Here is a 27,924-nt window from a genome sequence, read left to right on the forward strand (position 1 = left end):
CAGAAATAAAATTTAAAATCCCTTTACTCAATAAAAGTGTCCATTTGTATGCTGGCAGGTAAGAAGAAAGAGAGGGCCAAAAACCCAAAAACTTGGCATAATAACTACAACAACAAAGGAAGTGGCAGGGTAAGTACTAGGAAAACACAACTCTCTTCAGTACCAGAAGAATCTTCCAAGCTTGTCGGTAACATAAGTTTCTCATTTTCTAATAAGCTAGTGTGGCTTAAGTCACTGTTTGGAATCCCATCTTCAGAATGTTTTCCACCATCAAGTACAACAATCTGTAAGAAATAAAATGGTAAGAGAAGCATACTCACAGCTTCGAAGAGCATAGTACATGGCTACAAAAAGGACCAAGTATTTTCTCAACCTCTCAGTATCTGTAAATCACATGCAGGCAATGAAGGGCTAGTTGTGTTCTACATATATTAATAACTCTCCTCCCTGCCCCCATGCCACACCTCCCTCCTCTGATGAACCCAATAGGATATCTTTACAAAGTTAAGGGTTCCCTCAAATTGTCTGCACATACTTGGAGAACCTAATAGTATAGTTAGAGTACTAATATTCACACAGCTGAACTTGAGCAACACACAGCTTATCACAGAAAATGAAGACAACAGCAAAGTTGGGACTCAGCAACCTTTACCTAAGTAACTTTTCATTACCATTACGTTGGAACAATCAATTTCTCTACTCAACCCAGGGACCATGTAACTCTAAAGGGCACACAGCAGTTTACAAGGACACTCAAGGCCCAGAATGAAAATGCAACATTTCCCTCTATGTGCTAATTTTATTTTAATAGTAATTTAAACATAGTAACTTAAACATTGTTAAACAATTACTAAAACAATTAACACCTTAAGAATTAAGAATTAGGTTACAAAATGCACACTAATTTTAAAGGTAAAAACATGGCAACTCAATGCAATTTTACACTTACAGAGGACAGTGCTGAGGTATTCCCATAAATATCTAAGGCACCAGGGGCACCAAGGGCTACAGTGATTTATTGTTATTTAAACTAGACGCTTCCCTAGAATATGGCAAATGTTTTAACACTTATGCAATATAAACTGTGTTATGCAAAATTTTTCATAATAAAAAATTGTGAAAAAATCTATGTGGGAAAGAACAATGTGTAAAATGTCTCTGCCTTTTGGGTCAGGCCTGCTATTGAGAACCCCATGTGCTCTGCCACACCCCTTACACAAAGGCAAACTGAACTGAAGAGACCCTGGAAAATGTCTCTACTCTGATAAAGCGGCATAGCTTTTACAGTTTGACAATGAGACCTACAAAAACACATTTCCTTCACTGATGTGGCTGCCAGGAGAGGCAAAGCTAGAAGAAAAGTCAAATGCAGGAGTAGCTCTCTCCAGTCTCTGTTTTCTAATATATTTATTTTCTGCTGCTCTCACTTCTTCCCCTTTTTAATCAAGCATCTCACATTTCTACATTTGTTTTGTTGCTTTCTAATTTTACTATCCCTTTCTTTTATTATTAAATAGCTCTAATACATTTTGTAAGTCAATTCTTCACCTATACTAAGAAAATCAATTACTTTCCATAGGGAAAATTCATGGTCTATCTCTTTAGAAAAATTTTGTTCTAAATGTTCTGAAAATACATGAGTGAAGTGTAATTTGTTGTAAGAATTCAGTGGTTAAGAAATCATGCTTTCTGACTTAATTTCAACTTCACTACACCTAAACTTTTCTAAAAGGCATTTTTCACCCTTGAAACTTACACATGGGGTAAGTGTACAGACCATTTTCTGTAAAAGACCAGACAGTAAATATTTCAGGCTTTATGAGCCATATAATCTCTGTCACTTCTCTACTCCGCTATTGTAGCCCCCAATCAGCTATAAACAAAATATAAACAACTGGGCATGGCTATGTTCCAATAAAACTTTACAAAAACAGAGCGGGCATGGTGGCTCACACTTACAATCCTAGCACTCTGGGAGGCCAAAGCGGGCAGATTGCTCAAGGTCCAGAGTTCGAAACCAACCTGAGCAAGAGCAAAACCCTGCCTCTACTAAAAGTAGAAAGAAATTAATTGGCCAACTAAAAATATATGTAGAAAAAATTATCCGGGCATGGTGGCGCATGCCTGTTGTCCCAGCTACTCTGGAGGCTGAGGCAGAAGGATTGCTCAGCCCAGGAGTTTGAGGTTGCTGTGAGCTAGGCTGATGCTACAGCACTCTAGCCCGGGCAACAGAGTAAGACTCTGTCTCAAAAAAAAAAACAACAACAAAAAAAAAACCCACAAAAAACTTTACAAAAACACGCAGTAGATTTGGACCAGAAGCTGTGGTTTGCCAATCCCTGGCATGGGAAATAACTTTTATTTTAGATCCTTCTGCAATTATTTTTTAAAATGATCTTAAAAATTCTTATAAAGTAAATATAAAACAAAAATTGCATCTCTTTTCTATAACTTTTAACAGTATTTAGTTTATATTTTATAAGTAAGTCTCATAAATATGAGACTGCATGCCTAAAAGTTGTATTGGGCATAAACTATGTATCTGCTCAGTACCACTAAATTTGAACAGCCTCTTTTTACTTCATGTGGTCCAGTGGGGCTGCCAGTTGAATTCCTCTATCTGTGCATGTATATGCATAAGCACACATACAGAAGTGGACATGAGATCAAGGCTCATCCCAACTCAGTCCCTGGCACAACTCCCTAGAGTTGTCTTTTCTCTTCTTCCTTTTTTCTTTTTTAGGAGACAGTCTTGCTCTGTCACCCCAGCTAGAGTACAATGGCATTATCATGGCATCATCACTTCAACCTAAAACTCCTGGGCTCGAGCGATCCTCCTGCCTCAGATTCCCAAGTAGCTGGGACTACGCCTGTGTGCCCCTGCATCCGGCTAATTTTTTCTACTTCTTGTAGAGAGAGGGTCTCACTCTTACTTAGGCTGGTCTCAAACTCCTGACCTCAAGTGGTCCTCCTGCTCCTGCCTCCCACAGTGCTAGGATTACAGGTGTGAGCCACCACGTCTTGGTCTTCTCTTCTTTTTTGGTCATGAATATTAATGGTATAGGCTTGGGTTGCCTACAAATGAAGACAGCTTTTAAGAAATTTAACAAATTATCGAGTGACAACTACTTGCCAAGAACTGTTCCAAGCACTCAGGATACAATTTTAAAAAAACAAAAAAACAGAGCAATCCTTACCCTCAGGGAGCTAATATTCTAAATGAAGCCAGTACAGAGTAAAGTAGAGCAAAGAGATGGAGGCAGCTGTGATAACAACATCAAGTCCAAGAATACACATTCCAAGATGCCAGCACTACCACTGAACCTTCTAATTATATGAGATAAACTCCCATTTTGCTGAAGCTAGGTAAATTGGAGTTCTGCTATAAACAAGCAGAATACATTTAACTGAATATTAACACCTATAATGTGAAATATAAACTTTTGCTCCCCTATGATGCTCCAGAAATTGCTAATAAATATATAAAAGGTTACCTTGTGCTGCTTATTATTCATCCACGATCGTAAACAAAAATCAATAGGTGAGTCTGTTTAAGAAATTAAAAACAAAAACTGAGAGACCAGGTTATTCCATCAACTAAATACCCAATAATACCTAAAAACAGCAAATGAACATTTTTATATTGAAATAGAATAGCACTTTTAAATGATGGTACAGGAATCCATCATGGGTGGGTTAAACTAAAAGATGTTATGCAGGGAATCCTAAAAACATTATACACATGCCAAACAACTTGTATATGAATCTAATCAAAATTTTACAGCTACCTTCTGCTTTGAAGGGAATGTAGGAAATGGAGAAATAAGAGAAATGACACCCTGAGTAAGGAAACTACAAACCCAAACAGTGGGACAAACTGCAGGGTAACTGCCCTAGTCTATTTCAATAAGGCACTGACATAAGAAATACAACAAAACACTGCAACATAACATACATAACCTTCCTCAGACCCTAATTCCAGCAAATCATTATGTACTGGTATACTAAGAATTAAGTTTGTTAGCCGCATTAACATCACTGTGGTTATGTAAGAAAATGTCCATGTTTTTAGAGGATACTAAAATATGACAAATAAAATGACATCTGGAATTTTTAAATATCAGAAAAAGTGGTAATAAAAAGGGGAGATGAAGTAAGTATGACAAAATCTTATACTAACTAAAACTAAGGGATAGGTGTATGGGTCTTGTTAAGATTAATATATATAATCCACATTCCATAAAACTCATCTTTGAAAGCATACAATGCAGTGGTTTTTAGTATGTTCACAAGGTTGTGAAGCCATCACTGTCTTCACCATTCCAAAAAGAAATGCCACACCCTATAGCAATCACTCCCTACTCTTCTCCCTCCCCAGCTCCTGATGACCACTAATCTACTTTCTATAGATTTGCCTATGGATAAATGGAATTACATACTTTGCCTTCTTTCACTTAGTATGTTTTCAAGGTTCATCTATATTCAGCACACATAGACACTTTGCTCCCTTTTATGGAAGAATAATACTCTATCATCATACCATATGATAGACATATGGTATGTCTATCATGTGGACATACCATATTTTATTCATTCATTAGTTAATGGACATTTGAGTTGTTTCCACTTGCTGGCTATGGTAAATAATGCTGCTACAAACATTCATGTACAAATTTTTATGTAGACATATGTTTTCCTTTCTCTTAGATGTACACCCAGGAGTGAAATTGCTGGATCATATGTTATCTTCATGTTGAATGTTTTGAGGAAGCATCAGATTGTTTTTCAAAGTGGCCGCATCATTTTACATTCTCACCAGCAATGTACGCAGGTTTCAATTTCTCCATATCCTCACCAACACTTATTTTCCATCTTTTTGATTATAGTTATCCTAGTGGGTGTGAAGTGGTATGTCACTGCTGTTTTGAATTGCATTTCCCTGGTGACTAAAGATATTGATTTTTTCAAGTGTTTATTGGACATCTGTATAACTTATACAGAGAAATGTCTATTCAAATCCTTAGTCTACTCATTTGTCTTTTTAATGATGAGTTGTAAGAGTTCTTTATATATTCTGAATACTAGTACTTTTTCACATATATAATTTACAAATATTTTCTCCCATTCTTTGGTTTGTCTTTTTACTTCTTGAAGTTTTTTTTTTCTTGCTTGTGAATGTGGAAGTTAATGTTATTCTACTTCTGTATATATGACATTTTTCACAAAGAAAAACACAAATATTCCTTAAAACTTTTTTAACTTAAACATATAAATGTGCATCATTCATTAATCTTATAACATAAAATCAAGCAAGGCCTTTTGAGTATTGAACTACAGTTTGGAGTTACACAGTATCACTGCTATAAAAGCCTATAGCAGTCAGTTTTCAATTTCCAGTTTTGATTCCTTTGAAGGAAGAAAAAGAATGTAAAGTACTTCAAAGGAATCACAAAGCAGAAGCAGCCTGTAAACTTTTTATTTTAAACAATTTTCCCTACATTTTTGTAGTTTCTTCCCCACATCTAATTTGATAGTAATTTTTCAAATAACTAACCTTTGAGTATTTCCAAAGCATTCAACTTGGTTTTGATAGAAACAATTTTTAAATTTATATTTCACCAGTTATATAAAAATAAGTTTATAAACAAAAATGACTCTTAATAGGAAAAGTGAAAAGTACACAAGAAATAGATGGGCTCTTTGTGCTATGGCCATCCAATAGCATGGTTTCCAAAGGAAAGGGGATTTCAGCTTAAATCAGTCAAGACAGTTAGGAGGAGAACAATTAAACTGCGGTCTCCAACCACGGGCGTGGACCAGTACCAGTCTATGGCCTGTTAAGGAACTGAGCTACATGGCAGAAGGTGAGCCAAGGGCTGGTGAGCCAGCAAAGCTTCATCCGTATTTACAGCCACTCCCCATCGCTGGCATCACTGCCTGAGCAGTTCCTCCCCAACCCCCAAGGAAAAATTGTTTTCCACAAAACCGGGCCCTGATGCCAAAAAGGTTGGGGACCACTGAGTGAAGAAAACTTTTCCCATAAAAGTACTGTAAATATGATATTAATAGGTACATGTCAAAACAAAGTATTTTCAGTTTTCCATATAATAATACACAAAAATATATAGTCCGAAAATGAGGAAATGAAAATTAAAATATACATATTACAAAATAATTTCTAATAGTACCTTGTACTTGTTCCAGTGGTGAAGTCCTATCAAAAAGATCCTGGTCCTGAAAGGATTTTGTAGGTTTAGCTTGATCTTCCTCTGGTCTTGCTATATCACTTTGAATAGCTGACTGTTTTATCAGAGCATTTGACGAATGCTGACTTTCCATATAGTTCCTTTTCCTACAGATAGAACTTTTGCATTAGAGAATAGAATAATGATAAAATGTTCGTTACTTTGGGTAAATCCATAAAATATCTATTAATCGGTTATGTATTTCATATCTCAAAAAGAAAAAAAATGGATATAGTGAAAAGAAACATTTCTGGGTCTAGGCAGAAACTACAATTGGTAACATTACTGGGCATTCTGGGGACTGAAACAACATTTTGGGTCTAGTGTATAGTCTACCAAAATCAAAGAGAATATAATATTCCTACTCTGCCTCTCAATGATAAAAAGTTTTTTCTTTTGCAGGTAAGTATCCCTGAAACTATCATATCTAGAGAAAAAGTCAGCTTTCTACAAATAAGACAGACCTAAAGGATATTGGTATATTTGCTAAAATAGCTAAATCTCTGAATTAGTAACCATTTTAAAAGTTATACTTTTACCCCCTGCATCTGTTCTTGTCCTTATCTTTTTACTGCCTCTGCTGTTTTATACGTAGATCAAAATGTTTTTCCTTAAAGGCAATTCTCCTCCCAACCTCTGCAAAAGCTCTACGTCTCTAGCAGCTCACCACAGCAAGAGAAGGGATGGAGATGGAACTTCAGGAAAAAGCCTCAAAATGGGACAAATTCATCCTTTAACAAAGTGATACCTAGAGCCAGACTCAAATTCGGCCAGGATGGATGAAAAAAACAGCCCTTCTATATTTTGCAAATCCCAACCCTCCGTGCCTAAGGAAACTCTCCAAACCTAATTACAATTCATTTCCCAATTTCTCTCTCTCTCTCCTTTGAGGATGTAGTAGTGAAAATGCATTAGCTTAAGCCAAAGATGCACTCATGGGGTAGATACAGGAAAATTTCACCCTGAGTATAAGAGAGGGTAGGGGTAGGTAGAAAGACTATAAAGACAAAGTCACGTGGGTAGAGGGCACAGAAAGGAAAAGGGGTGGGGAAGCAAGACGGTGACAAAAAATAAACAAACAAAAATCAAGTCAGGACATTTAGGTTGACTTCCTGATTTTAAAGCACAGCCCTGTCCCCGCCCCCCCACCCCCGCAAGAAAAGCATATGGTAATGGTTGGAACTTTAGGACAGTTGAGGGCAGGGCACGCTACATTTACCACTACTACCACCCCTTAAAAAATCTAATTCCTCAAAGCTATAGCTATCCCTTGTTTTTATTAGCCCATGAAAAATTTCCAAAGAAAGTCATAAGTTCAAGATAAAGTGGCAAGAGCAATTTCCATTAGTTCAATAAAATGATAGCAAGGAAATTTATAAATGTGAAGCAATCTGGATGACCGGATTCTAGAATCTGAAAGGCAAATGGTGTATGCAGAAAAAAAGAAAGCTACAATTCAGAACCAGAACAGAAGGGATCAGAAGCAGAGAAGAGAACAATCCTATGAGGAAGAACCACAGAGATGTTTTGTGAGTACAGGCAGAAGGGCAGGAGGGGGTCAGAGTGAGAGCAGGAGAAAGAGGTTAACTGAAAGTCCATCCAGCAGCTGTGAAGGCGGCACCTGCCTCTCCTCCCCAACCTAACAAACATTACAGCAATGTCACCCTGGCAGTGAACACCTGGAAAGGGGACAGGAAAAGAAGAACTTTCCTGTAGAAAAGGTATATAAAATGCCTGTGGAAAAGGAAGTGATGGTGGTAACAGCAGCCTAGAATAAAGCTTAAACATCTGACATAAATTAGAGACTCCCAATCTGCTCACTCTAAAGTGAATTCATACAGGAACAATGTCCTACTAACAAGGAAGCCAAATACAAACGAGACCTAAGGATGCCCATGTTAGCAGCTAAGGATGCCCTGTTAGCAACCAGAAGACAGCCACAAATCAAACATGAGGAAAAAAAGTAGCAGTTCCAGAGATAAAAATGAACAAATAACCCAAGAGGAAAGGAACAGTTTACAAAAGTTTCAAAGTTTTCTATTTAGAATCTCAGAAACATTTAAGTAGTTATTACAGTTGTCCCTCAGCATATGTGAAGGATTGGTTCCAGGACCCCCACATATAACAAAATTTGCACACACTCAAGTCCCATAGTCACCCCTTCCTATACTTGGGTTTCACATCCCTCAAATACTGTATTTTCAACCCTCCTTTGGTTGAAAAGAATTCACATGTAAGTACACCCTCACAGTTTAAACCTGTGTTGTTCAAGGGTCAACTATACAACCACAAAAAGGGGCCATTAAAAAAACAAATGACCAAAAAGAGTTCTCATGATTAAAATTATGATTGTCAAATGATTTAATAAATAGTAAATTAGAAACTTATCTAGAACAATGTCTTTTTGCACTAAAACAAACAAAAAACAATGGAAACAGATCAACCCAGGCAATCCAAAATAGTATTTCCAGAAAGAGAAAAGAGAAAAATAGAAGAAAATTGCCAAAGAAATAATAATTATCTAGAACTAAGGCCCACAAATCTCCAGACTGATGCCAATAAGAATTTGGTGAATGGGAGGAAATATCTCCATCTACAGGGGACTCAGAGAGGATTCTAAATGTTTCTAGACAGAAAAAAAACAGTTCACATGCAAAAGATCAAGTATCAAAATGACATCAGGCTTCTCACACAGTGTAACAATGTCTTCAAAATGTTGTGAAAATTATTTTCATCTTAAAATCCTATAGGTCAGCTAAGCTGTTAATTCCAAGGTTAGAATAAAGACATTTTGAAACGAATAAATTCCCCCTCTTCCAGAAGGGGTCAAAGAAGCTGTCCCTCACACGGGGACTAAGGCCATGCCTCTTCCAGCTGTTGACCTCCACTCAGACTAACAACCCAGGTCTTCAGATCGTTCAGGAGTCAGGGAGTGAGACCATCCACTGTGTCTCAGACCACGCCGCCAGGCCTCCTGCCTTCCCTTAACAAGCACCAGCAAAACCAATTTCAAGATCTCCTCGCTGCCAGTAGGAGTTAAGAGGGTACTAGCACGAGACCATTCCCTCCCCCACTTCCACCAAGCTACTTGGTAGGATTACCAATGATCTAACCTACGCTAATTGCAATGATCAATTCTCACTTTCATTTGACATAGTTGGATAATTGTCTCTTCTTTTATACAGGTTCCTGACATGGCTTCCAAGATACCGTTTTCCTCCTACCTCTGAGCACTGATCTTCAGTCTCCTTATCTATTCCTCCTGTCCCCAACTTCTTAATGCTCCAGCGCCTTGAAGGCCAGGCCTGGAGCTCTTCTCTCCATTCACTTCGTGCCACTGAAAATCCAGCCTCCTAAGTGGAATTCCTGCACCCATTCTTGCCTCCCACAGTCTAGTCTCCAAAAAGTAGCCAAAGTGAGCCTTTTAAAACATAATTCAGATGGAACTATTTAATGGTTTTCTATCTCTCTCAAAGTCAGAGTCAAGATCCTGCTCACACCCCTTCAGCCTCCTTACTGCTCTGTGAACACACTGGGTCTGCTCCTACCTTGGTGCCTTCATGGTGCACCCTCCACCTGAAGTCCTCTTCCTGGTGTCCCTCCCTAAGATCTTTGCTCATATCTTGCATCCTCAGAGATTCACACTGACCACTGCCTTCAGCCTTCCTAATGACCCTCTTTATCATTCTATTTTTTCTAGCACTTTTCCTTTCTAATATACTATAAAATTAGCATTTTTAATGTCTTGTTTAACATCTGTATTGTTCACTGCTATTTCCTAAGCACCGGGAAAAGTGCCTGTTACATTCTAGGCACTCAGTCAAAAATACATAATGAGTGAATGAATATACAAGGGTTAGCATCTTTAATATTCAGAAAGTACTTTCCATCCCATAAGAACTCAAATATAAATTTAAACACAGAAAACAAGATTGTCTATAATACCACCATTACCATTTTGGTTTTACAGACCTCCAGACTTTCTTCTTGCATATATGTATGTATATAAATTATATTTAACTCTAAAAATCAAAGATTAAAAATATTACCATCAGCCAAGCACAGTGGCTCACACCTGTAATCCTAGCACTCTGGGAAGCCAAGGCAGGTGGATCGCTCAAGGTCAGGAGTTTGAAACCAGCCTGAGCAAGAGCGAGACCCCATCTCTACTAAAAATAGAAAGAAATTAATTGGCCAGCTAAAAATATATAGAAAAAATTAGCTGGGCATGGTGGCACATGCCTGTAGTCCCAGCTGCTCGGTAGGATGAGGCAGGAGGACTGCTTGAGCCCAGGAGTTTGAGGATGCTGTGAGCTAGGCTGACGCCACCACACTCTAGCCTGGGCAAGAGTGAGACTCTATCTCAAAAAAAAAAAAGTGCCACCAAATATTGGATGGGCTGGGAGAAGTAGGCATTCTCAAATACATCTAGTGGGAGTACAAACAGGTACAAGTTTTCTAAAGAGCTATGTGTTAATTTGTAATGGTTTTAAAAATTTTTTTTTTTTTTTTTTTTTTTTGAGACAGAGTCTCGCTTTGTTGCCCAGGCTAGAGTGAGTGCCGTGGCGTCAGCCTAGCTCACAGCAACCTCAATCTCCTGGGCTCGAGTGATCCTTCTGCCTCAGCCTCCCGGGTAGCTGGGACTACAGGCATGCGCCACCATGCGCGGCTAATTTTTTATATATATATCAGTTGGCCAATTAATTTCTTTCTATTTATAGTAGAGACGGGGTCTCGCTCTTGCTCAGGCCGGTTTCGAACTCCTGACCTTGAGCAATCCGCCCGCCTCGGCCTCCCAAGAGCTAGGATTACAGGCGTGAGCCACAGCGCCCGGCCGATTTTAAAAATATTTTTAACTCAGCAACTTAAATCCTAAGAATTTATGTTAAAAATCTCCTAAATGTACAAAATATATCCATAAATGTATAAATACAAAGTTCATTACATTTATAATAGCAAGACTGCAATAATCTAAATGCCCAAAGACTTGAGTATAAGCCATTAACACAATACAGATTCATATTAATTTTAATTGAAAGCTGAACACAATACTATATATTAATTTTTATAAGTTATCATAAATAGTATAACAGTTTATTCCTATTCTGTAAAAAAAAATTTAAATAACATATATGCACACAGAAAAGTCTGGAAGACTATAGATGAAAATCTATTAAGGTACAGCGGTGTGCACCTGTAGTCTCAGCAACTGGGGGGACTCACTTGAGCCCAGGAATTCAAATCCAGCCTGGGCAACATAGTGAGACCCCATCTCTAATTTTAAAAAAAAAGGTAAAAAAAAAATTGTTTTTAATGTAACCAGTAGCTATTTGCTGGTTAGTGGGATTATAGGCCTGTATTGTCTTGCTAATAATTCTCTACATGCTTTTTTCAGTGAACATACATTACTTTTAGAATCAGAAAAAATGTTTTAAAAGACTAAAAATGCATTTCAAGCACATAAAGAAAACTCTTAAAGATTCTTAGAATTAATCAGAGATGCAAGCACACTTTCAAGCTAAGACTTGTTTTCAACACAGAGAAAGCAAATGACGGTATGAACTTACTCATCATCTTGGAAGCTAAGCTGTAACCTCTCTCTTGGTTCAGCATCACTCTGGCTGCTGGGAGATGATCCAGATGGAACTGAAAACCTCCCTTCTACTAAGTAAGATGCCTGGATATCAGGATACCTACACAAAAAATTGTTTTAATTGGTAAGAATTAAATTATGCACATTTAAATTGCACCATGACATCAGGCTGAGTGATAGTAAAACCAACCACCAGCTGGTAAAACAAACAGGGCCCCCTGTATTCAAAACTATCATCCTCTGTGCAAAGAACAGAACCTGTGGATCAGTAAGCAACGGGATGTTTATCTGTATTCACCGATACAGTCAGAAATCCAACCCCTTGATCCCAAAGGTAAAGATGATGCTATTCACCAAATGTTTAGGTTGAGAAAAGATGGGAAGCAATTAGATATTTAAGCATGGGCAAACTTTATACGTTATCCAAGACCCTATATGTAATGGATGTGTGAACTGTACACATCACACTTAGAAACAGAAAATAGGGTATATTTAACCAAATAGTTATCTGGTTATAAAACTGAAATAAGGTAAGTCAGGAAAATAAAAGCTAGTTTAGTTCCTAAGAGAGAAAATTTACTTTGGGAACTGAAAGTTATCAGAATAATAACTAAGTTACTTTACAAGTAACAATAGAGTAAAGAATTGAAAGAGAAAGACATTCATATAAGTCCAGTAAACAGTAAACCTTGGTCAGGCATGGTGGCTCACGCCTGTAATGCTAGCACTCTGGGAGGCCAAGGCAACAGGATTGCTTGAGCTCAGGAGTTTGAGAACAGCATAAACAAGAGCGAGACTCTGTCTCTACTGAAAATAGAAAAAATTAGCTGGGTGTGGTGGTGCTCGCCTGTAGTTCCAGCTACTCAGGAGGCTGAGGCAGGAAGATTGTTTGAACCCAAGAGTTGGAGGTTGCTGTGAGCTAGGTCGATGCCACAGCACTCGCCTGGGCAACAGAGTGAGACTCTGTCTAAAAAAAAAAAGAGTGAACCTAGCTGAAACCAATTAAAAAGGGAGACCGTGTCATAGTTCCAAACACACTCAGTGACCCAAAACCCTAGACATAGATGACTGGATTTGGAATGGACACCTAACTCAAGCTGGACCAGTAATGCATAAGATTTTAAGAGAGTTCATTGGTCTCCTTCTATAGCTAGAAATGTAATCCACAGATGTCTTCTGAGAGTTTGTGTTGCCATGTTGTACAACATGGAACAGAAAAGCAGATAAACCACTGTGCTGAAAGAGAGAATGAAAGGGTTACAGAGGTAGAGTGAGATGACAGAAATCTAAGTCCTGATGGCTTCCCAGATCCCGACTTCTGTCCCTTGTTTTGACACAGTTCTACATTCCTGCCCTTGATTTCATGACATACTCCTATACCCTTATAATTAATTTCCCTTTTGAGCTTTGCTAACACAGATTAGTTTACATTATCAGCCATTGGTAAGACTGAACTAATACAAATACAAAACATTACAGACAAAAACCAATAATATTTAGTAGACTAAAAAAGGTCACTGGTGCTCAAATCCTAAAACCATCCAATGATAAGAAAATGGAATGGAGGAAAAAGACAGCAAGTTCTTTGTCTACATCCATTTTATGTATCTGGCCATCTCCTTCACATATAAAGCATACAAAAGCTTCATAGATAAAAGCTCAAGCTTGACTGAGAAATTTTACATAAGTATCAGTATGTTGTAGGTTTTATGGACCTAGAAAAGAAATCTGCTCAAACAAGTCTTACCTGTCAATAGTGCTGGATCTATTTCTAGCAAGCGTGGAAACAGCAACAGGCAAGCCAAGATTTGAAGAAAGAGTGACATTTTCTAAAGTCCCACTATTACCAAGTAATGAATTAGTTAAAAAGCTTGGAAATGACTCCTCTGCTATTCCTCGAAAATTTTCCATCTCACTGCAACAACAAAAATACTTTAATAAATAAAATATAGTAAAACACTTTTAAATGACTAAGAGTACAAGTTTCATAAATCTTAGAAAACTGATAAATCTTAGGAAAAAATCACTTTTTTGGAACATCACTATGAGAAGATACTATTGGCAAATATTCCATGATAAAGTAATTCTTAGAATACTTTGCTACTTTATAGCTGATAATATAAACATCAAACAAACTTATCTTATAATTAACACAACAACGAAATACAATACCATTTAATTTACCCTTGGCTTGGTATAGCAAAGAAATATGAATTACCACAAACTTATGTAGTAAAGGCGACAAAGATGGCATAACACTGACAGTATATACATATGATTTTAGGGCATATTTAAAGTTTGGCAGTTATGTAATCATTTTCATATGGAATAGAATGAGCAAAATTTAGCTCCTGATTTCAGAGACTATTGTAAAGAATGAGTATACAGTTTAAAAAGTAAGCCCATTCAAAAAAAAAAGTATAGTTGGCGAACCAACAGAGCAAAAATGGTAAAAGTGGTACACAAATAACTAAGTCTGGAAAGCACCAGTACAAAATCTATACCACACTGGCCCTTGGTTCAACTTGATCCTGACCACAATGCTCTGGAGATGTTAGCCAGTCTCAAGAATCTTTCAGAGTACATATCATGTAAGCACTGTATAGAATTCAGGGAAGAAAATATGAGGGGGAGGACAAAAAAGATAAATATATTAGGAAATGCTCAAAAAAATGAGGGGTTATTGGCATAGTACCTTAAAGAATGAGAACTTTTACAGACAATATGAAGTGAGTTTTTTTAGGATGACAAATAAATCAGAAAAGGGTAAAGACAATTAAAATGTATTATAGGCCGGGCGCGGTGGCTCACACCTATAATCCTAGCACTCTGGGAGGCTGAGGCGGGTGGATCGTTTGAGCTCAGGAGTTTGAGACCAGCCTGAGCAAGAGCGAGACCCCGTCTCTACCCAAAATAGAAAAAAAATTAGCCAGGTATGGTGGCACATGCCTGTAGTCCCAGCTACTTGGGAGGCTGAGGCAGAAAATGTATTACAAACCTACTGCCTTAACTTATTGAATCCACAGAAAACCTTGGTAGATAATATCCCATTTTACAGATGACAAATAAACTCAGAGACTAAATTAGCTAAATTTTCCCAGCTCTGACTCCAAAATCAACTCCAACTGCGAAGACAGCAAATACTCCAGTGTATTTTGGCAACTGACATACAAAATAACATGGTAAATGAAACTAGAGTAACAGAATGAAGCCAGGTCCTAAAAGTCTTAAATGGTTTATTAGGAAGTTTGGACTGAATTCTGCAACCATCAAAAGGACTGATACAATCAACCTGTAGGATAGGAAGGGAGAGGACTTAAAGCCTGGAAGACTATTCAAAGAACTACTGTAATTGGTAAGAATAAAGGACTATACTAAGGTCAAGAACAAATTAAAGTATAGATTTTAGATAGCATGGGCTAATCTAATTACTCTATGAAGTAGAAAAAATTTAAAACCACTACAGAGCTGTAAAATTTACCTGAAATGGATGGAGCGCCAATGCTCCTGTCTGAAGCCCACCCCTTCCCTTCACATTCAGTCCCAACCCCTCTCACCTCTGCACCTACACTCACTCTAGCAATTGGCACCTTTCTTAACACCATCAAGTCTTCTCTGTGCGACCCTTCTCACACTGTGCAGGCTATTAGTTCTCCCATCTTTTAAAAAAGTCTTCCTCACACCCCATCCTCCCCTTCGGCTGCCACCACACCTGCCCGTGCTCCCTTCACCACATGCTCCCCAAAAGGAATCCCAACTGGCTACTCAGCTCCACTCCTGTCCTCCCCTGAACCCACACCACTCTGGCTTCTGTCCTACTGCCAAACAATGCTCATCAACATCAGCACTGGTCTCCCTGTTGCCAAACCCTATAAGGCTATGGTCACTGTTCAGTTCTCACCATCAACCTAACAGAACAGATTCAGAGGACTATTCCTTCCTTGGGGAAATACTTTCATCACTTGGTTTCCAAGTCACAGATGTCTGGTTCTCCAACTTCCCAGCTGGTTCTTTTCCTTTTCCTTTGCTGGTTCCTCCTTATCTCCAGGACCTCCATACAGCAGAAGGCTCCAGGGCTTATCCTCGATCTCTTCCATCTACCAACCCTTTCTGGGTGACTGTCCTCAATTTCAAAGCTTTAAATATCATAGAAATTTACACCTCCAGCCTGGGCCTCTACACCAGGCACCTACAACTTGAATCTACAGTCCACTTTGTTCCCACCCACCCAAGAAAAGCCTGCTCTTCGGTCCTCCCCACCAGAGAAAATGACAACTCCAACCTCTAGTGCTCAGGCCAAAACCGTAGGCATCACTGACTCCTCTCACGCACCCCCATGTGCAATCCCTGTGCAAATCCCAATGGCTATGCTTTGAAGACATGCCCAGAACCTTGTCCTTCCTCACTATCCCCTCTACTACCACCTGAGTCAGGCCAGCACCATCTCCTGCAACACTCCTGACACTCACTGCAACAGCCTTCCAACCATCTCTATGTCTCCATTCTGCCTCCCAGAGGCTACTCACGGCACATTAAAGTCAGCTCTGTAAAATGAGTCAGATATCACTCCTTACCGCAAACCCTCCCTCCACTGGTTTCCCACCACATCCAGAGTAAAAGGCAAACCAGGGCCTGGATAATCTCTGACCTCATTTCCTGCTACTCTTCTCCCTTGCTCATGCCATTCCAGCCATCCTAATCTCCCTGCTGTCCCTGAAGCATGCTAAGCAGGCTCCGCCCCAGGGCTTTTGCCCTGGCCTCTGACCTCTGCCCAGTCCCTGATGCACCAGGGATCCATACATCTTGCACCTTGCCTTCTTTCAGGTCTTTGTGCAAATGTTCACTTGACTGTCAGACTTGCCTCATCAACCTACAGAGCTAAACACAGCACTCTCAACCTCCCTGCTCTGCTTTCTCTGTTCCATAGTACAGACTAACATGCATGCTATTAATATATAATTGATCTGCTTATCTGTTTTCCCTCTCACATTGGAACATAAGCTCCGTGAGGGCAAGGCTTCACCCACTGAGTTTACCACTGCATTCCTATGTAGAACTGTGCTGGCACAGAGGAGACCCTCAATAAATTTGCTACGTGGATGAATGAATGTTTTCAACCTATGTCAGTATACAGCAAATCCATCAGCAACTATCTGAGCACTCTGCTATCAGACCATGCCCCAGCACTTTCCTCTCTTCCATATTTTAACTATTCTCTCTTCTTGATTTCCATAAATAACTTCAAAACTCTCCCATGCTGTAATGGAGGAAGCAGAAAATAGACTGCCTGATCCTTCATTTACACTTCCTGCCACCACCTGACTGTTTCCTTCACAACTAAGCATCTTAGAACACTCCACAGTTACTACTTGCACATCTCACCTGACCTCGTCGTCCTCTGCTCCTCAATGCTAGGGTTAGCCAGGATTCTGCCCTCAGGCTTTACATCATGCCATTTACATCTTATACACTAGGGATCTCAAACTAAGGCACAAATATTGTCAGGAAACAGGACAATAAGGACCCAGTTCAGATGGAAATTAAAGGCCCCACATGAAGCCAGTTAAATCCAATAAAACACTACTGCCAAACAAAACATATCTACAGGTGGAGTATGTTCCTGAAGGCAAACCATGTCTATGTCCAAAACATACCCTGAAACATTCCAAATCTTTCTCCACTACTGTTACTCTACCCTACTGAAAAAGTCTCCTCATCCTTCTCCATGCTTCTATTCTTGTCACCCTACAATTAATTCTCCACACAGCAGGCAAAAGGACCATTAAGGTACCATGCCCCCAATGAAAACTCTGCGAGCCCCGTCACCTTCTCCCATCCTCCTCAGGCTCACCCACAATGTACACCACATACTGGATTTTCTGTTCCTGTAACACTCCTGAAGCCTAGAATTTTTTTTAATTAATTAATTAATTAATTTATTTATTTATTTATTTATTTATTTTGAGACAAAGTCTCACTTTGTTGCTCAGGCTAGAGTGAGTCCCATGGCGTTAGCCTAGCTCACAGCAACCTCAAAGTCTTGGGTTCAAGCAATCCTAACTGCCTCAGCCTCCCGAGTAGCTGGGACTACAGGCATGCGCCACCATGCCCGGCTAATTTTTTGTATATATTTTTAGTTGGTCAATTAGTTTCTTTCTATTTTTAGTAGAGATGGGGTCTCACTCAGGCTGGTTTTGAACTCCTGACCTTGAGTGATCCACCTGCTTCGGCCTCCCAGAGTGCTAGGATTATAGGTGTGAGCCACCGTGCCCGGCCATGAAGCCTAGAATATTATTTTCCCAGATCTCTGCATAGCTAGCTCCTTCCTTCCTGACATTTATGTCAACTTAAACATCACTTTCTAAGAGAAGTTAGTCCTTCTCATTAAGTCAAATGTAGGACCATACTCTATCATATCTGTTTTAATTCCTTCCAGAGTCTATCATTATTTATTCTTGCATTTGTTTTTCCAATTGAAATGATTGCCCACTAACAGTGTGGGCCTTGCCTCTCTGTCCATCACTATTTCAACACCTAAAACAATGCTTAACCACACAGTAGGTACTCAGTAAATATTTGCAAAATGAATGAATGACAAAAGACTCAGTGGGTGGCCTCATCTTTAAAATTAACCCCTATATATTTAGAAAAGCAGTTTCTTGGGGAAATGTCTATCTTGTTCACCCATATATTCTCAGTATCTGATATAGAGATGGGAATAGGAGTTGAAAAAAATGAATTAAAAGAAATAATCTATAAACCCCAGCCAGCTTGCTGATATTCAGTGGCTCTTATCAAGTAAAGTACTAAATATTTTATATACATTTTTCTAATTCCCATGTCAAATGTGTAAGGTAGCCATTTTATCCCCACTACTGATGAAACTTTAGACCAAGAGAGGGAATTAAGAGACTTTTCCAGGCCAAAGGGCAAGTGAGAGCAGAGGATTCCCACGCAGGCAAGCCTTTTCTCTGCACTGATGCCACTGCTCTCACTTTCAAATGACCTTCAGCCCAGATCTCTGTTTTCTAGACCTGTATAATCAGCCCTCCCTATCTGTGGGCTCTGCATCTGTGGATTCAACCAATCACAGATCAAAAATATTTAGAAAAAAATTTTTAAGTAACAATACAAGAATAAAAAACATAGAACTATTTTACATAGCAATTTATACTGTACTAGTTATTATAATAACCTAGAGATGATTTAAAGTATATGAGAGGTTCCACTGTTTTGTAGTTTCCAAAAAAAAATAAAGTATATGAGAGGGGCTGGGCATGGTGGCTCATGTCTATAATTTTAGCACTTTGGGAGGCCAAGACAGGAGGATCACTTGAGGCCAGGAGGCCCTGAACAACACAGCAAGACTTAGTCTCTACAAGAAATAGAAAATTTACTGGCTGTTGTGGCACATGCCTACAGTCCCAGCCACTTGGGAGGCTGAAGAAGGAGGATTGCTTGAGTCCAGGAGTTTGAGGTTGCAGTGAGCTATGATAATGTCACTGTACTGTAGCCCAGGCAACAGACTGAGACCCTGTTTCAAAAACTAAAATGAAATAAAGCGTAAGGGAAGACATACATCAGTTATATGCAAATACTATGCCATTTTATATAAGGAACTTGAGTATCCACAGATTTTGGTAGCCCTGGGGTCGGGGCAAGTTCTAGAACCAATTCCCCATGGTTACTGAGGGATGACTATATTTCCAAACAGGTCTTTAACATCCACCTTACCCCTGATGGCCTCTCAGGTAGTACAAAGTCAACAAATACAAAACCAAACTTGTTACCTTTCCTCCATTCACTCTTCCTGTTACCTTTTAGTCTTAACAAGTCATCTCTACACAAGCCGGACATACCTAGGACTATTATGATCCCTCCTGATCTCTCAGTTACTAAATTCTAATGCTTCCAACTTCAAATGTATCTCTGGAGCTGAGATGCACTTCTGTATTCCCAATGCCTGCTGCTAATCACTTCTTATTCTGATATATTGCACAAGTCTCCCAACTAGCCTGCCCGAGTAATTACTAAGTTATTTGTTCATTTACATATATATCAACAATATTAAAATATATACCAAACTCTTCAACGATTATCCCTATTTAGAAGGGGTCAAATCCAAAGAAAATTCACATACTACACAAAGATCACTTGCACAACAATCATTATCAAACACAAACCACGAAGAATACTCTACTTGGCACCAAGAATGCAAAAATATATAAGGCAGCTCCCTTACATATTAATAAATAAGGGAGCTGACAATACCTATCAATTACCATGTTAAGTGCTTCAACAGAGCTTTGCTATGGATGCACTGGCAACACTACCCATTAGAAGATTCCTCAAGATGCAATCTATTCATCTGTTTCCTTTATTAAAAAAAAAAAAAAAGATGTAATCTAATACCTAGTTTCTCTTCTTTCCAGAAAGGATTACACACTTGTTCTAACATTCATGGACATACCACATTCCTAAAGGCTTCCTATAAAGGAAATTTCCCTAACTTCCTTCTTTATTGCATTACCCACCCCTCCTCCATCATCTAAAATGAAGACAATGTTATCTTTTCTTCTACTATATTTGAACTAAGTAGCCATCTTTGTGATTTCTCTTGCTATTTCATTAAAGTAGTGACCTCAAACTTCACATATGGATTTACCACTACTTAATTTGCTTTAATTACATTCCTGGGTATATAAAAGATTATTTACTGCAGTCATTAATTGTAGGTCTGCGTATACAATTAAACACAGTTAAAAGTATCTGCTGTGAAACCCAAAACCTAGTCAAACTTCTCTAACACTTATCATTTATTTCTTTGCACTTTTTAAGATATACTTTAGAATTAGGTATGCATTTAGCATATTACTTTTCAAGGCTTACCGTAAACTTTGTACACAAAACTGAAATTTGGAGGAAAGGCTGATTTTGGAGCAGTATAAAAGCCAGACGAATGACCTCAAAACAGTAACAACAAATGGAAATATTGTCATATAAACAGGTGTCCTCCAAACGACTGCGTCGAAAGGGACCTCATGTTTTACTAAGCAAAGTCTGAAATTAAGAGCAAAGCAAAAGTAGAATGATATTAAACATTCTTGTCTCATTTCACGTTATGTTCATAAGGAAATCATAGGCAAGGAATGTAAGTAAGGTATTAGAAATAAATATGAACGCAGCCTAGCAGAACCCAAATCAAAAGTGAGTACACCGGTGACACAGGCGACCCCTGGAGCATTAAGTAAAGAAGATTGGCTAGTCTGATGGTACTGGGTTATCAGAACTTATTAACATTATCCCCCTGCTAAATTTGACTGGCTTATAAAAAAAATTAAAAAAAGAAGATTATTTCCCCAGTCCCTTTTGTTTTGTTATAGACAAAAAGAAAAAGAACTGCCCGTCACAATACACATAAAGGAACACCACTGGTCAATCAACAGAGCATTTTGCAAGAAACAAAACACCTGAACAAAACAGCGCGTGCCCGTCAGTCAGGAATTGGAAGTTAGCAAACGGGAGAGGAGCAAACAAGGATATGATCCCCCAAAAGTCTACCTCATTAGGCCTGGCCAAAAGCCAAAAGGCAGGCGTGCAATTAATCTCACTGAGCGGAATTCAACCCTCAAGCCAGGCTGGTGCGGAGGCGCGGACTGAGCGCGGCAGCCCTAGCCCAGCTCGCGCCCCGCCGCCCCCACCGCCTCACAGCCCTCCGCCGGGAGCCGGCTCCCCCCGCCAAGCCCAACCGCCACTGCCCCGCCGGTGCGGAAGCCAAAAGGCAAGCCAAAGGCCGATGCGCCTGCCTCCCGCCCAAGAGCACGCCAAGACAGCTACGTCCGTCCTCACCCAGCCCGCTACCCGCCACAGGTGCCAAGAGCGGAGCAGAAAAGTCCAAGGGAAGCGGCGACTCAGCAGCGATAGCAGCGCGCGTGCGCGCAGACCTGCGCCAGCGACCGCCCGGACCAGCCGTATGGCGCGCCCCTGGCGTTTACGTCTGTTCGCGGCATGAGGGGAGGGGGCGGGGACCAGCGCCGGCTTCGGATTGGGTAGCACTAAGAGCCTGGGAGGGTAGGAGCCCCATGATTGGTGAGAGCGGTGCGTCTCAGGATTTGAAGGGAGGAAGTGGCGCGCCCCGCAGCTCCGGAGAAGACCAATCTTACAGTTCCGGCTGAACTGAAGGCGTTACCTTGGAAGTCTCGGCCAATTTGAAAATGAAGCTTACTTTTTTCAATTTGGGGTCCCAAGGCACCGTCAGTCACCTTACACACAAATATTTCCGGCGAACAAATCACCTGACACGTTTTTGTCCTTATGTGACCAGATGCAGACCTTTCCTATCACCGTTTGCTACTCGCTGAAATATGTCATGTTTTATCTTCAATCAGCAAGGAATTCCTCGGGAACCAAATTTCCTGGCAGTTCAGTTCGCTAAACCTAACCTCCTTTGTGACGGAGTATGGTTGGTCTCGGAAAAAAATGAAATTAGACATACGTAATTCTTCCCTAATTAGCTTCCTACTTTTCTCCATCCTTAGGCCACAAATCTTACCGCCTCTGCTCAGCACAAGCCTTTTACTACTACTTACTTCACTGTGACCATGGTGGAATACAATTTCACACCTTTTACTAAAAATTTATTTCAAAAAACATTTTATACAGTTCTTTTTCTCAATATTTTTTCCATATAGTCTGAGGGACCAAAGCTAACGACTTAAATTCCATTAATACAGCAGTTACTGAATATTTAAGATGCCTGGTGCTCTTGGGAAGACAGAAAGGGAAAACAAAGTTCAGTTTAACAGTCCCTATTCCTGAGTGTAGCCTGGTGGGGAAAAACATATATTTATTTGATCACTTGCCTATCTACCTCCTCCAAAACATTGCTCAGCTCCCTCTTTCCACAGGTTCTTTTCTGCCTATAAAAATACTGCGTCTCTACACATAACACACACCCTTGATTCTGCTTCATCATTCTCTCTCCTTCCCTGAATTGCCTCCTTTTACACCTTATTTTCAGCCATTCCATGTTATCTAGCCTAGTCCTGAACACTTTAAATTTATCAGGAATGGCCTCCTAATTGTTAAACTCAGTCATGTCCCCACAGTTCTCCTGACATCTCTTCTTGAAACCGTCTAGCCTTGGTATTTTACAAACTGTAATTACCCCTATTCTACCTTTGTCCACACTCAACGAGCACAGTGGAGAAAATCTGAAGATTTTCCAAATCCTGAAAAAATAATCCAAACTTCAGAACTAAAAAGATGTACTTGAGTGTAATGAGCCACCCTTCTTTCTCAAAGTATCTTTACCCCTCTTTTTACAGAGTGGCCATACTTTAGAGGTGACCTGCTAGAATGTGTCTACATGTTCCAGATTGTCATTCATCCTGTATCCTTGGTACCTATTCAATAAATGTCCTTCCATAAACATCCTCAAGTCACCCAAGCTCTCCCTTTAACACTCAGCAACCTGATATGACTCTCTAGTGACAGAGATCTGCAATCCATAATATCTGCAGGCAAAAGAGCTCAGACTGATGCCAGGCTGCCTAGATCTGAATCATGCTATGCCATCCATCCTCTTCCTAGCTGTGTAGCCTTGAACAAGTAGCTTTAACCTACCAGTTTCCTCATTTGTAAAATGGGGATAATTAGAGCACTTGACTCAGAGGCTTATAAGGATTTAGAACAATTCCTGTAAGGTATCTAGAAAAACACTAGTACATGGAAGTACTCAACAAATATTACCTATTATCTTTACACCTCACTATCTAGACTTAGTTGCCAACTGGAAATGAAGAATAGAATTCCCATTGTGACTTCTAAATCTCCTTAGACATTGAGTAGAGGCTGCAAAGGCCCTGTGGCCAGCATGCCTTCCCAGGGAATTAGAAGTGATATCTATCCAGTTTTTTACAGCCAGAAATCTCCCATAGCTCAATTTACCAACTGCTTAAATTGGTGAGCCTCAGCCACCAATATCCTGAGGAATCTGCGGCTTCAAGGCCACATGTGGCCCTACAGATATCCAAGTGTGGCCCCTTGACCATATCCAAACTTCACAGAACAAATCCCTTCTTTAAAAGAATTCATTCTGTAAAATTTGGATTCAAAAGGTAGCGCTAAAGGATCCAGAAAGCCACAGGTCCCCCACCCCTTAGTTCCTAAATGTACCCTATTCTTTCATCAGGCTACATCCTGTTTCCTTAACACTCGGTCCTTTTACTTCACTTCACCTGTTGAAATCAGACATACTTTCCAAATCCTGCCAGCTCAAATAAGTTACTCTTTTATGCCCACTAATACAATTTCTACATCTATTACAAAGCTGAACCCCTTACCTTCCATAAATTCTGGAAATGCCTTCTCTCACTAGTATGTGTACAGACTACCTTTTCTTTTTTGTACATACCATAGTGTTTAGCACAGTATCTTGGACATATTCACTAAACTGCAGAAGTGTCTCAATTCATTATCCCATTCTAACCTCAGGTAGCTCTATAATGACTGAAACCTCAAAGACATGAATTCTTAATTCTGAGCTAAATTCAGCCTTAAGTTAGACTCCTTGCTGTAATCCTACATATCTACAAGTCTAAAGCAACTCCTTTAACAAAAGGAAGACCTTTGAGAATTGTTTGAAAAGGATTTTTTTAACATGGAACAAGTAACTTTACAGACAAAACATTTTAATTAGATAATAAAACTCAAATGTTTCTTAAATTAGAATGAATATATTCTATCAGCTCTTAATCCTTTGCAGATAAAGTTGGGGGCAGGGGGTAATGACACTTTCCAGTTAAGTTGTCTTTGAAAATTAGATTATAATATAGTTGTAATAAATTATGTCACCTACAGCCTGGTCTGTAGGACTCCATCTCTACGAAAATGAATAAATAAATAACATTTACTTAACAGTCAATATCTGTGAGTTCTAGATGGTAATCTGCATATTGACTTTCTACCTTTTAAACAAATGTAATGTTTGCTCATCTACTAATTTTTGTCTGTTTGGGGTTTTTTTATTTTTGTGACATGGTAAATGGAGAATAAGCCTTAACAACTATCTTAAATAAAATACATTCAATTTTCATAAGGTAACAGATTCATATCTTTAAAATATATTTTATTAAATAACCTACTTGGGTAAGAATTATAAAAGCTTTAAAAAGTAATTCCAAGTAGTGATAGGCAATTGCCCTTTAAAAAGAAAAGGCCAAAAAGTCCATAATATGTTTTGCCACTTTATACACAGGAATGATTTATTTTACATCCTAGTCAAATGCAACCTTAGCCTGTAAAATTAAAAACATTTTTATATGTCTCAAAAGCATAGTGAATTTCATAATGATGTTTTCACATTAACCAGTAAGACAAAGCATAAGAAACTTAAGACTATGGAAACAGTTCACAATAAAGTTTACAAAACAGGCACTTTGAAGTCAGCTACTGTGTATAACTTTCACAGTTAATGTTACTTGTACATATTTCATCAAAGGTTATCAACTAGTGAAGTAAATGTTCCTTTGATGCTGACACACAAACAGGTTTAGGTTCCAAACACTGTGTTCTGGTTGTAATACACGTAAGACAGGCCCCTAAATTAGAAAAACCTTTCAAAAGAAAATGAAGAAAAACATGGAAGCCATTGGATATGCTAAAAGTAAAAAAACAAAAATAATAAAATAAAGAAAGAAAATGAAGAAAAACAAAAAGTGCCAAAAATGAAAGCATTTACAAGCATTGAATAAGGCCTTTAAATGTTAAATCAGTGTTTTAAACTCCTTCATTCTCAGGTAAGGGATTAAGAGGCCGAGAGAAATATCCTCTGTGAGGGTGAGGATACTGGAGGCTGGCAGTGTCAGCATCACCAGAGTGCTCTACCAGAGGAGGGGGAGGAGGAGGTGGAGGAGGAAGAGGAGGAAGGGGAGAAAGGAGCTGGGCATAACTGGACCATTTCGATCCAGCCAGTGGGGAATCCAGCAGGGGAAAGAAATACCTGAAACAATGAAGACAAGAACAAAACAACACAACGAGGGGTGGGGGGTGGGGAGGGACAGAAGAAAAAGAGAAAAGTAGTAAATACAAAGAGAACCAAGTTTCAAGAAAATAAATGCTGGAAAACAATAAGCTTTAGTACATTCATGCCATAATAGCACAAATCAAGACCCTTACTCAAATCAAGATTGCTTAAGCAAGTATAGAAACTTAAAAGAAATACAATCTGTTCAACTTAAAATGTCAAAAAATTATCAGTATGAATGTTACCAAGAAAAACATTAATTCTAGAAATTTAAAACATTTTCTAAACTCTGAAGAAACACCTGATGCTAGTTCATAAATTTATAAATCTAATAAGCTTCTTATTTTAAGCAATGCTTCATTTGTAGCAGCAGTAAGCACACCTTTTTAGGTGCATACATGATACTGAGAACAAATTCAAATACATTTTCACTTAGTATGCCTGGCTACTGCAAGATACTTCTGAAGAAATATAACTGAATATATTTATTTTTCTGCAAAAACCTTAGAATAACTACAGAATTTTGATAGGTAAAAAGATTCAAAGAATTATTATGCTTTTCTGTTATTCTTCTGTCATTTTATAACTTACCCATAATACTTATACATTTTAGCAAACTTAAAAGTTTTACAGCTTTGTCATCAAGGTCAGAGGTTTATAAGACAAGAACTAACTAAAACAATCAACCAAATTAAGAAAATCCTGAGACACGAAATGTTGAAGTTAATTTACATGCACAATTTTAGTAGAATTTTAACTGCTTCTCTCTTATAGTATGTGTGCAAGTTTTGATTTGAACGAAACTAAGCCATGGAATCATACAATAAAAATACACAAATGCATATTAGAAACATCTCTTTAGTGAATATGAATTGAAAACTTATAAAGGTGTTTCCATTTTACTAGCAAATTATAAATGAAACAATAGCACATGCTTAACTTAGCCACAAACTGTACAAATTACTTTCATTTTACTATTAATACTTTACTAATTCACTCCTTTTCTAATACTTTTTAAATATTACAAAGAAATGACAAAGTTGAACTGAATATTATGTATTAAGAAATTCTACAAAAGTAAACAAATTAGCACTCAAAACAATCTTTATAAAAAATATTTATTCAATTTTCAAATTAAAAGTATAAAAATTCATCATTTAAAGTTTACTGTTTTAGGAAACAAAAGAAATATGCCAATATTCTCCAAATGAAATAAAATGATATTTTTCCTCCTCCCAACTACTTACATAAGGATGGTAACAATCCTTTTAATTTTTAAACCCAAGTTAGTTTCAGGAACATTTCAAAAAATTGTTTTGGTGACAATGTCTCAACAAAAAGCCTCTCCATTTATATTTTAAAAGTTTCAAACAGTGTCAGTAAACTGACTAGTACACAAAAATGATATACACTGTATTTTTAAAGGCCTTTTGGACTGCATTTAGTAGTAAGCAGGCTGCTGGTGTATCTTGGGAGAGGTCAAATGGTGCCGGGGAAGGGGAAAAGGAGCTTGCTTTCCATTCCTGTGTGCATGCAACAAGCAGCAAGACAGCAAAGTTACTCCAGTTAGCTTGTACTCAGCTCTGCTTTCTGTTAAAGGACATAATACAAATGGAGAAGGGAAAATGCATCATAGATCTAACACAGATGGTTACTGGCACAATAAGAATACAGATCAAAACATCAAAGCTATTTACAAAAGAAAATACCCAGTGCAAGCAGTGACCAAACACCAGACTTTAAAAAAAAAAATTAACTCTAGTATTCTTTGCTTAATGAAATCATCTTTATAATCTGATATCTTCTATGACAATCTGAAATTGTTCTGATGTAAATACTTAAAACTTCAAAGCCAAATAGGACTTCTTTATAAAACTATAACATAAAAATAGTTGAAGAAGTTTTAAATAGAATGATTTTTCTTCTATTTAGGATAACAAGATAATCATAGGACAATTTATTAAAGCTATGTTTTGAAGTTTCCTGAATTCTATTCCAAATTATTCACAAAAGCATATTAAAATAGTGGTATCTTACAAATTCACCTATTTGAAATTTAA

The 27,924-nt window shown here is 38.4% G+C and overlaps 2 protein-coding genes across 8 annotated transcripts in view; both read right to left on the reverse strand.

Moving 5' to 3' along the window:
• Nucleotides 1-24,988, reverse strand: part of CEP192 (centrosomal protein 192) — a 126,989-nt gene extending 102,001 nt beyond the window's left edge. For 4 of the 5 annotated variants that reach the window (XR_012912821.1, XR_012912820.1, XM_075993697.1 and 1 more), the window contains exons 1-7: nucleotides 21,688-24,988; nucleotides 20,728-20,898; nucleotides 13,586-13,753; nucleotides 11,813-11,938; nucleotides 6,189-6,364; nucleotides 3,495-3,547; nucleotides 164-284 (exon numbers count right to left, since the gene is read on the reverse strand). Coding sequence is in view for 3 of the 5 variants with exons in the window: in XM_075993697.1 (XP_075849812.1) it covers nucleotides 164-284; nucleotides 3,495-3,547; nucleotides 6,189-6,364; nucleotides 11,813-11,938; nucleotides 13,586-13,753; nucleotides 20,728-20,837 (754 nt within the window). In the remaining 2 variants the exon portion in view is untranslated. The remainder of the gene's footprint in view (nucleotides 1-163; nucleotides 285-3,494; nucleotides 3,548-6,188; nucleotides 6,365-11,812; nucleotides 11,939-13,585; nucleotides 13,754-20,727; nucleotides 20,899-21,687) is intronic. The other variant, XM_075993698.1, reaches the window with a different exon arrangement.
• An 86-nt stretch (nucleotides 24,989-25,074) lies between these two features.
• Nucleotides 25,075-27,924, reverse strand: part of SEH1L (SEH1 like nucleoporin) — a 30,872-nt gene continuing 28,022 nt past the window's right edge. For 2 of the 3 annotated variants that reach the window (XM_075993700.1, XM_075993699.1), the window contains one exon: nucleotides 26,966-27,454. In XM_075993700.1, the coding sequence (XP_075849815.1) occupies nucleotides 27,442-27,454 (13 nt within the window). In that variant the 3' untranslated portion in view covers nucleotides 26,966-27,441. Of the gene's footprint in view, nucleotides 25,841-26,965; nucleotides 27,455-27,924 lie in introns of those variants that run through there. The other variant, XM_020282429.2, reaches the window with a different exon arrangement.

Source organism: Microcebus murinus, chromosome 17, assembly GCF_040939455.1.
Source record: "Microcebus murinus isolate Inina chromosome 17, M.murinus_Inina_mat1.0, whole genome shotgun sequence".
NCBI classification, from domain to species: Eukaryota; Metazoa; Chordata; class Mammalia; order Primates; family Cheirogaleidae; genus Microcebus; species Microcebus murinus.